The sequence below is a fragment of the Apteryx rowi genome, unplaced genomic scaffold (genome assembly GCF_003343035.1).
Source record: "Apteryx rowi isolate R43461 unplaced genomic scaffold, aptRow1 scaffold_1186, whole genome shotgun sequence".
NCBI lineage: Eukaryota > Metazoa > Chordata > Aves > Apterygiformes > Apterygidae > Apteryx > Apteryx rowi.
This window is the reverse complement of record NW_020447404.1, coordinates 59,444-70,259: the sequence shown is the minus strand read 5'-3', so window position 1 is coordinate 70,259 and position 10,816 is coordinate 59,444. Positions and strand designations below refer to the sequence as shown.

The 10,816-nt window shown below is 50.2% G+C and overlaps 1 protein-coding gene across 1 annotated transcript; it reads right to left on the bottom strand.

Moving 5' to 3' along the window:
• Positions 1–2,036: 2,036 nt before the first annotated feature.
• LOC112974863 (olfactory receptor 14A16-like) lies at positions 2,037–2,906 on the bottom strand. Its single transcript, XM_026084259.1, has one exon. It carries the CDS (start codon positions 2,904–2,906, stop codon positions 2,037–2,039), a length of 870 nt encoding a protein of 289 aa, XP_025940044.1.
• Positions 2,907–10,816: the final 7,910 nt, after the last annotated feature.

Genomic DNA, 10,816 nt, shown 5'->3' with positions numbered 1-10,816 from the left:
GCCATTGCCATATTAGGCTATCTAAACTAACATCGCCGCCTCGCTGGCTCCACTTAATTATCTCAGGCGGGGTACATGCCCTCATTGCAGGATGTTGTGGTTTTAGCCCGTAATTAGCGCCTCGTTTCACCGTAAAATCACTTCCCGATTTGATGTAACAAACTAGCACCTATCACAGTTACAAGAGGAATACCATCTGTAATAGCATGAGGTCAGTGACTGATAGAAGGCAATAATGTTACACTAACCCTAAGATCTAAACTTAATCTAAATGTAACTATATGTAGTAACACAGTGGATGGGAAGCTGCACATGGTTTTACAGCAGAGTGAAATGGATACTCTGACATGTAAGGCAGCAGTTGCCACTGTAATGTGACATATGTTTTTGCCTAAATGATGAAGCAGACCTACTAGTTAACTTCTCATATGACTGAACAAATGATGTCTTATTTTTGCACYGTTTAATGCATCAGGAACACTTGGAGTAACCTTCCATCAACCAGACAATTTTCTCAAACAGAACACCAAGCATCTGTCTGAAATCAGAAAATGTTTAGAAGAAAGAGAAGGGATGATGATATATTATAATAATTAATGGATTTGGTTAGCAAAAGTGGAAACCAGCCTTACTGAAAGTCATGGGTATGATATCTCTAAAGGTTGGTCACCAAAAGCTACAACTGTATTGTGATTGATGTTGCATCCTCTTACTGTTAATGATCCATGTATTGATTCCCATCTCTGCCCAAGCTGGGGATCCATTCCCAGCCAGAGAGTGGGATGCTGACCTCCCCGCAACTCCCTGGACTGTTCCCCCCATGCCCCTTCCCCCTCTTGGGAGGCTGGAGCTGCCCCAGCCCAGGGCAGCTGGCCAGCGCCAGGGCTGGGACAGGGCACGAGGGGACGGGGAGTGTGGGGGGGGGTTTCAGGGCAGGGTGAGCAGCCCTGCTTGGGGCTCCCAGCTTCCCAGAGAGCCTTTCCCCAGGTGACTGTGTGCGTGCTGGCCTGGCCAGCTGTTCCTTCACCCCTCCCCAGCTCCCTGCAGGGCCCTGGGCTGTCAGTGCTACTCTGCAGCACGAGCAGGCTGTGGGGCCATGAGGTGACTCTGCACTGGTCGTGGCAGACCCAGCTGGCCCAGCATCATTGCACCTGACAACCCCCTCCCCAGGGTCTGTGGCTGTGGAAGATGCTCAAAGCAAACATGGTATTTCAAATGGCTCAGAATGGGTTCAGATGTGTCATTGCACCCAGCCCATGGTTTGTAGGTAGATGACAAGAACCGCTCTGGAGTCTCCCTTCCCTGTGACTGCTGAGTCCCTACTGTCTCTGCTGAGTTTGCAGAGCCCTCATTCAGTGCATTCTTTGGTTTAGTCCTTTGCTTTGGGTGACTGCACTTGCTTTTGTGAATCTCTACTCACTGCCCATCCCACGCACATGCTCACCCTGGGGATGCCCTGTGCTCCCCTGGTGACTCCTTATTCCCTTGCAGAAGAACCACCATCTGTCACCAGCCCTGTAATATGTGAGACAGTGCCCGGCAGATACCACTCACCCTCTCCAGGGGTACTTGGCACCCACAATTGAGGGCAGGATTCTGCCCTCATTTCCTAACACATCACCCTATGAGCGCATCCCCCTTAGCCCATGCAAAACTCATGTGCAGCAAAAGGCCTTTTTGGGTGCAACTCCCTCAGTGCATTCTTGGCTCCTGCTTTGGAAGAAGAGCCCAACCTTCAGGCACTGTACTGAAGAAATCCCCTTTTATTACAGAGATGCTACTTGGGAGGCCAGCTCTGATGCAGTGGTAAACAGATGAACAGAAGGCCTCTGGGTCAGATAGATGGACTTTGTGCCTCTGGAGATGAATTCAAGCAGTTGTGTACAAACATGAGTGTCACAGATAGAACGCCCAAAGCACACAGGTTGCCTGAGATAGATTGGATATTGCTTGTGAATAGAGATGGGCAGCTTATTGCTGCTAAAGTGTCAGGAACTGAATCAGTTTCTTCAGTGCATCCTTGAGCTCCTTGTTCCTCATGCTGTAGATGAGGGGTTCACTGCTGGAGGCACCACCACGTACAGGACAGCCACCACCAGATCCAGAGCTGGGGAGGAGATGGAGGGGGGCTTCAGGTAAGCAAACCCTGCAGTACTTACAAGCAAGGAGACCACAGCCAGGTGAGGGAGGCACATGGAAAAAGCTTTGTGCTGGCCCTGCTCGGAGGGCATCCTCAGCACCGCTGTGAAGATCTGCACATAGGACAGCACAATGAAAACAAAACACCCTAAAGCTAAACAAACACCAATCACAAGAATCCCAGCTTCCCTGAGGTAGGAGTCTGAGCAGGAGAGTCCGAGGATCTGGGGAATTTCACAGAAGAACTGCTTCATGACATTGCCTTGGCAAAGTGGTAGTGAAAATTTGTTAGCAGTGTGCAGGAGAACATTGAGAAGACCACTGCCCCAGGCAGCTGCTGCCATTTTGACACAAGCTCTGCTGCCCATGATGGTCCTATAGTGCAGGGGTCTGCAGATGGCAGTAAAGCGGTCAAATGCCATGACCGTGAGAGGAAAATACTCTGCTGAGAACAAGAAGAGAAACAGAAAGGCCTGGGCAGCACATCCTGAGTAGGAAATGACCCTGGTGTCCCACAGGGAATTGGCCATTGATTTGGGGACAGTGGTGGAGATGGTGCCGAGGTCGAGGAGGGAAAGGTTGAGGAGGAAGAAGTACATGGGGGTGTGGAGGTGGTGGTCACAGGCTACAGCTGTGATGATGAGWCYRTTGSCCAGGAGGGCAGCCAGGTAGATGCCCAGGAAGAGCGAGAAGTGCAAGAGCTGCAGCTGCCGCGTATCTGCAAATGCCTGGAGGAGGAACTTATTGAAGGAGCTGCTGTTGGACATTTGCTGACGCTGGGCATGGGGGTCTGTCTGAGGAGGAAAAGACAGTGCCAATTTAGAGCAGGCCTCTGTGAGCCAAACCCATTCTATTTCTCAGAGCACCCCCCACATTTCCTCTGTCCTTCATCTTCTTTCAGAAACCTTGCTTGAGCTCTGTTTGTGCTGGCTGTGTGTGCCACGCTGAGCAGGGGCCCCTGCCCGTGGTCTCCAGAAGAGTCCATTCTTCTCTGCCAGGGGTATAAATGGAGGGGTCAAACAGTGCCAGGTATTTGGAGGGATACCTGGGGATCGGTGCTGTGAGCTCAGCGGACGGAACTTGGTCCAATGACCCAGTGGTAGTATTCTCTATTTGCCATAATGAGAGCTGAATACAGCACTCATGCCAGCTCTCTCTGAAAGAGAAGACCCTTGTGAGGGATTCATCTCCCCCAGCCTTGCCCTCTTGAATAGAGGTGTCTGTATCCGAACCAGTCACACCATCGCCCACTCTAGCAGGTGAGAGAAGCAGTCAAGTGAAGGCAGGGGGTGACCTCACACTTTCTAGACATCTCTGTTCCAATGAGATAAACTCTGTCCTCATGTCAACATACTGTTCTCACCCTTCCTCCAAGCACTGCAGTGGGAATGGGAAGTGACTAGCTCTGATGTACACATCCTGCAGCAGATTACATCCACTCCTTATGTGAAAGGGCTGTTGAACATTTTGAAAACCATTTTCTCCAGAAAATGATCTTCAGTGGAGGAGTCAGTTTATATATTTATTTAGTTTTTTGGTGCCTCCATCTTACTGTGGGAGCATTCTCTGATGGGGTAGAAATCTTTGGCATTTCAATTGCTCTCAGCATGAGCACTTGTGCAYCCCAAGAGGAAATAAAGAGCTCACTGTAACTTTGTACAGAATCACAGGATCTGGTCTGTCAATAAGTTTTTCCCCTCGCTGTGCTGCACTTACACCTCCCTCAGCTAAAGGACAATCACACTCACAAGTTCCTCTAAGAAAGAAATTGGAGTGAGCTGAGAGCGGAGGAAACAGTTCACAGTGACGATTTCCAAATTCTCTCTCAGCCCAGAGATGGAGAGAGTGAAGAGTGTGCCAGGGTTATCTGATGACTCACATGACCAGACTCTCACATATCACAGAAATGCTACAGGGAAGCTGTGCTCTTCTGGAGGGCAGCTTCCAAGTTGGCAGATCACCCCAGAGAAACAGTCAAGGGTCCAAAGGTGGACTCTCCTTAAAGGAGAGTCAGTTGATTACCCAACCCTATGAAATGCATTGCCAGAACCTCACGGGTTGGAAATGGATTGGTGCTTCTCACTACCATGAAGACCACACCATGCAGGACACACAGGGTCAGTGTCTTAACTGCAGCTGAGCACTCCCATCATTTTGAGAGATCAAAAGATCTGAGAGAAACCACAGCAAGTCCCTTCATTTTCACCTCAGCCTACAGACAGCACCAGCATCACCTTCTCTGACCTCATGAGGGTTTGTCTGACCTGCTCCTTAGGACCTGCAAGCACAGAGATGCCCCTGGACAATGGCCTGCCTGTAGGAGGTTACTTTGGGGCAGAACTGAGCACACAGAGGGTGGGATGGAGTCTTTAAGCACCAACTGGGAAAAGACATGGGAACAGAGAGAGCTCCTGGCAGGGACAGCTCCAGGCATCAGAGACGGGCAGTGAATGAGAGGGAACTGCTTATAGAAACATCATGGAAAGATGGATTTGGGCAAGTCATGGTGAGTCCCTGCAATGCCCACACCTTCCCCAATGTACTCAGTTCTGCCCTGCAGAAACCTCCCAGCAGCAGGGCACTGTCCAGGGGCATTCCCGTCTTTGCAGGTGCTAAGGAGCAGGGCAGATATCCCTGATGAGGCCAGCAAAGGGGAAGTTGCTGCTGTCTGTAGACTAAGGAATGGGTGCAGGGACTTTCAGAAGTTCCTAGCAGGCCCATTGACTGCTCATTGAAACTGTTAAGGAGTTTCAGTCCTTTGTCCAAACTTGACAGCTCCATCTCCATTTTCCCATACCCCTTGCCAGGTGGTAGGAAAGTTAAAGCACCATCTCAGGAAACTGGCTTCTCTTTCCAGAAATCCCTGCCATTGCCTTTCTCTTGAAAAGTTCCCTCTGAAATGTCCTGTGCATGAACTAGAGTTGTGAGCAGCCCTGACCCATGCAAAACACTTTCAATGGGAGAATGAACCTGCCCTGCCAGGGGTTGATCCTCCCTGCAGCGCCGTGGGGAGTTTCGTGCGCAGACTGAGTGCTGACCCACACAGGCAGCAGAGTCACTGCCCCAGGCACACAGCATCCTGGGGTGCAGGGACACTGCTCTGAATTACAGCCCATGCAGACCTGGGTGCACTCCCTGGCTTCACACCCCTGTAGCATCCCTGGGTGAAGGTAGCAGGATGCCCTGTCCCTGTGATGGTGTGGCTGGGATTCCCTGCTTTAGAAGCACCTTCTCCTCCTCTGCACTCAAGAAGACAGGAGAGACATCCTAAAGAACCTAGCAGTCATGGGATGGGATGGGTTTAGAAGACCCCCTCCAGGAACTCCAGTAGTATTGCTCTACAGCCAGAGACTTACTGTGTCAGGGGCTGTGAAGATTTGTCCCTCTGTGAGCTCTCCTCTGTCCTCCCACTCCACACTGTCTTTCACTTCTCTCTTGTCTCATCTCATGTCAGCAAGAGCAGGCAGTGCCTGAAGTCCTGCTGCTCTTTGCAGAGGAAATGCTCTTGCACAGAGCTGTCTCTCAGCAGGGCTGACCGGTTGCCATGAGCTCCCTCTGTCCCAGTAGACTGGCCCCACTCGGGAACAGTGGCCCAGCTGAAGGTGTGACTTTATTTCTCCTTTGTACTCCCTCCTCTTGTGAAATGTTCACTGAGGTGGACTAAAATAATCACTCGTGGTCTCTCTCTAAACAGTGAAGAGAGACTGATTCCAGCACTGCGATTTGTCTCATCAGAGGATGGTTATCTACAAGAGGTGGAAATGTCCCACTCTGGAAGATCCTATTCCTATCTCTTACAAGGCAGGACACCTAGACAGGGACAAGAAGAGAATTCATTTACCCATGGTTCTGGTGTTAATTCAGATGAGTCAACCTGGACATCTCATGCCAGGTTAGAAACCCCTGGGGCAGAGTGGGATTCAGATCCCTCCCGTGAATTCCACAAACACACAGGAGGTGGGATTCCCCTTTGCCAAAGCTGAAGGGTGCACAACAGAGATGTCTGCATGCAAGCACCTTGTCTAAGCTCCCATTAGAATCAGTGGAGATGGAGGATGGGAGTCAGTTGCTCACACACAAACACCTGGTGACATTTGAAGAGACAGAGGTGGTCCAAGGCATGTGCCAGTGTCTGCTTACTTTGATGGAGCAACTAGAAGACCCGCATCCTTCTAGAGCATGAGGTTGGGGTCAGGTGGGGAATTTTCTTGGCCAACTGAAATGACACTGGATGCCTATTACTGCTACTAGAGCTCCACTCACTAGGAAGCTGAGACTCATGCACATCTCTACGTTGCAAACAGTTAATATAATTCAGTGCAGACCCTTGATTTATTGACATAAAAATAGGCCATAGGCAGGGCCACATCAGATGCCTGGGGTGTCCGGCACAACCGCATGTTTGTAGCAGATACAGAATGGGACCTACAAGAAAGCCATGTCCTTTTGGAGTGGTTGCTGGGCAAGTGCCCCAGGGCCTCTCTGGTTTCCTACCTGTGCCCAAATAACTGGATCCCACCACTGCCTTTAGGCAAAGTCCATCCTGTCTGTATTCAAGCAGCTGAATAAATGGGAGACACATCACACCAAGGTCTTCGCTGTAGTTTCTGCACTCTCAAACCCTTCAAGCTCTCCTACTCCTGAACCTCTTCTCATCCCAGATGATATGAACAGGGACTGTGCTAATGATCTCCACAAGATGACTGGATCACAGGCTCTCTAGGCCCAGGGACTTCTTCAGTGGCACCTTGTCCTTCCTGAAGATCAGYTGACCTCTGTCACAGGCCCTGTGGAGCCACAAAGTCAGCTCAGGCAGCAAACCCCTCTCCTGCCATTTCTGCACAGCCCAGGTCTGCTTTCCTCTGGCCTCAGGTACTGCAGGGTTTGCTCCCTTAGTGGGTATCTCCTTTCACCATTACATTGCCACCTGCTATCTATGCCAGCATGTCCCTACACTGAAGTGGGCCATTGCATTGAAGTGGGCCATATGATGTCCTTAACTCTTGGTAACATGGCTCACCATGAGCAATCTATGCTCTGTGCCACAGCTGAGGCTCTGCAGCCCAAATCTGTGCATGTGAATGCAGCCTGGGACACAGAAAATAGCAGATGGAGATGCACAAGTTGTCACAGTACTGACACACTGTTGGAAGAACTGAGATGTGGTGGGATCGCTCACATGACTGGAGGGCTGTGATAGCACAGTACAAGCTCTTCAGGAGAGACTGTCAGGGAAGACGAGGAGGGGAGATGCCCTATGTGTAAAGGGGCAGCTCAGATGTATGGAGCTCTTCCCTGGGATGGACAAGGAGCTGCATGAGAGCTTGTGGGTAAGCCTGAGAGTAAGGGTGACATTGCAATGGGAGCTACAGACCACCTGATCTGGGTGAGGTGGTGGGCACAATCTCCTTTAAGTAACCTGAGAAAGTCTGTGGGTCACAGGCCCTGGTTCTTATGGGGAGAGCTTAATCTCCCTGACATTCAGTGGAAGGGCAAACAGCAGGGTGGAAGCAGTCCAGGAGGCTTCTGGAGGGTGTCAGGGACAGCTTCTTAGCACAGCTGCCAGATGGGCCAAGAAGGGTGATACTTTCCTGGATGTGGAAATTGCAAACACAGAGGAACTGAGCAGAGATGGGAAAGTCAGTGTCTGCCTTGCCTACAGTGACCAATAGTGTAGTCCCAGATCCTGAAGGGATTGAGGAAGGACAGCAGCAGAGTACAGACCTTGGACTTCAAATGAGCAGACTTGGGCCTCTTCGGGGGCCTGGTGGGGGATCCCATGGGAGGCAGCTCTGAAGGGCACAGGAGCTCAGGAAAGCCAGCAGGTCTTTAAGGACAGCAGCCACCAAGCACAAGAATGGTCCATCCCGATACTCAGTAAAACTGGTAGACATGTCAGGGGACCAGCTTGGCTAAACAGGGAACTCGCACCTGAACCTCAGGGCAATAAGGCAGTGTATGGGAAGGGACAGGAGGGAGAGGCTGCAAAGGAGGAATTCAGAAATATTGCCCAGCAAAGCAGAGATGGTGTTAGGGAAGACAAAGCTCTCCTAGGATTGACACTTGCAGGGGATGTCAAGGGCATGAGGATGAGCTGCTACTGCTTCAGTAAGAATAAAAAGAAAAAGGTGGGTTTACTGCTGAATGGGGCAGGGAATCTAGTAACAGCAGATGCAGATAGGTCTGAAGAAATCAATGCATGGTTAGCTTCTGTTTTCACCAAAAATGTCTACCAGGCTGTTGTGCCTGAGTCAGGACTCCTGAGGAGAAAAACAACCAGCAGTGGATGATAGCAAGAACTCAAACTATGCAAGTCAGTGAGGTTGGATGGGCTGCATGTGAGGATGCTGTGAGAACTGATTGCTGTCATAACAAGGCCACTTGCTATCATCTTTGAAAGTTTGTGGAGACTGGGTGAGGTCCCAATAACTTGAGAAAGGCAAATGTTACATCCATCTTCAAAAAAGGCCAACAGGACAACCTGGGAGATGCAGGCAGTTCAGCCTCTCTTTGGTGAGGAGCATGTTATGGAGTGAATCCTCTTGGATCACATTTCTGGGCACATGAAGGAGAAGAAGGTGATAGAGAGCAGTCAGCATGGATTTACCCAGGGTAAATTGTACCTCACCAAAATGATTGACTTCTATGATTAAATAACTGTATTTGTGGCTGGAGAAGAGTAAATGACTTTTTTCTGGACTTTAGCAAGGTGTTTGACACTGTCTTCAACAATATTCTTGTTTGCAAGTTAGAACATTACTGTCTAGAGGGATAGACAACCGGATGGGTAAAAAGCTGCTTGGATAATCAGGCTCAGAGGGCAGTGGTGAATGGGTAGTAGTCTTCCTGGAGGCCAGAGAGCAGTGGAGCACCACTGATCTCTCCAGGAACCTGTCCTGTTTATCATCTTGCTTAGTGACACGAAGGAGGCAACACTCACCATGCTTGTAGATTTCCCCAGACTGTAAGGAGAAGACCAGGCATATGCTTGAGGGCTGCCATTCAGAGGGACCTAGACAGGCAGGAGGAATAAGCTTCAGAAACCTCACTAAATTCAGCTAGGACAAAGGCCAGGTCTTGCACCTGGCAYAGACCAACAGCCTACAGTGTTACAAGCTGGGGCCTGAGCAGCCTGGGGAGTGGTTCTGTGGGAAAGGACCTGAGAGTTCTGGTGGACAGAAGGCAAAATATGAGCCAGAATCATTCCCTSRCAGCAAAAAAGGCCAAAAAGCACTGTGGGCTGTATGACCAGGAGCACAGCCAGGAGGTGGAGGGAAATGATGATGCTCCTCTAGTCAGCATTCATTAGACCATGTATAGAATACTACGTCTAGTTTGGGTCCCCAGAAGGAGAGAGAGGTTGGTATCTGGGAGCAAGTTTGGCAGAGGGCCCTCAAGATAGTTGGGGAGCTGGAGCACTTTGTCTGTGAAGACACGGGGCTTGTTCAACCTGCAGAAGAGATGGCTTTGGAGGGACYTCATAACAGCCTTCCAAAGGCTACAAGGAGGTGACCAAGAAGATGGAGCCAGGATCTTCACCATGGTGTGTGGTAGGGCAAGTGACAATGGGCATAAATTGAAAGAAGAGAGGTTCATGCAGGAGATGAGGAAAAGCTTCTCCACTAAGGGGATGGTCAAGCATTGGAACTGGTTGCCCGGAGAGGCTGTGCAGTCTCCTCCCTTGGAGGTTTCCAAGACCAGACTGGATCAAGCCCTGAGCAACATGGCTGACCCCAGAGCTGACCCTGCTGCAAGCAAGGAGATTGGGCTAGAGATCTCCTGAGGTCCCTTCCACCCTGATGGCGTCTGTGATTCTTCCCCCTCTGGGTCTTAGGTTGTCGATGTCAGGGAAATATCAGGTTCCCCATGACAGTGGAAGCAGGTCAGCTCTCTTGTCCTCCTCCAGTCAGAATGGTTCACATGCAGGACTTCTTGGCAGGAATCCCCAAACGGTCTTGATCAATCYTTTGCTTCACTTTTAATTTCCTTTTATTTTTTTTTCTTTTCCCCCTTCTAAGCTTGTGTCTTCCACCATCCTTATCCCTTCCCATACAGTCAGACCACACCTGCTTACCCTTTCCCCATTGATTCTGCTTTGTGTTTTTCTTTTTTATTGACAGAGGAACTTCAGTCTTGAAGGCCCTTGAGAAACTTGGGTGATTTGGACAACACGTACCTCATGAAGAGTTACAAGAGAAGTGTCAAGTCTTGTGCTTTAGGGGGGAACAACCACGCCCATGAGGAGAGGTTGAGGGACCTGGACTTCTTTATCGTGCTGAAGTGGAGGCTAAGGGCAGTAGAGTAGGAGCTTGTGAGTGCATGAAGGGTGGTTTCAGAGATGGTGGAGCCTTTCTTGGTAGTGGGAAAGAGCATGAGAAGGGGAAACAGCCACAAATTGTAGATCGCGGGTTTCAGATGTGACTTCAGGAAAAGGAAATGTTACTTGAAAGGTAGTGCTGTGGTGCTACAGGTCACCTAGAGGGAGTCTGCGATCATCCTCTGACTTTGTGTTTCAAGGAAAACCAAGTGAGGACAGAGAGACATGAGTAGAGGTAGGGACATCCATGGGTGAGAACAAGGTGGCAAAGCAGGTTAGGTGTCTGCAGTCTGCAGGGAAACAGACACAGGTGTAGGACAGCCTGTGGTGGAGACAGCCATGGGCACTGCCAAGGCTGAA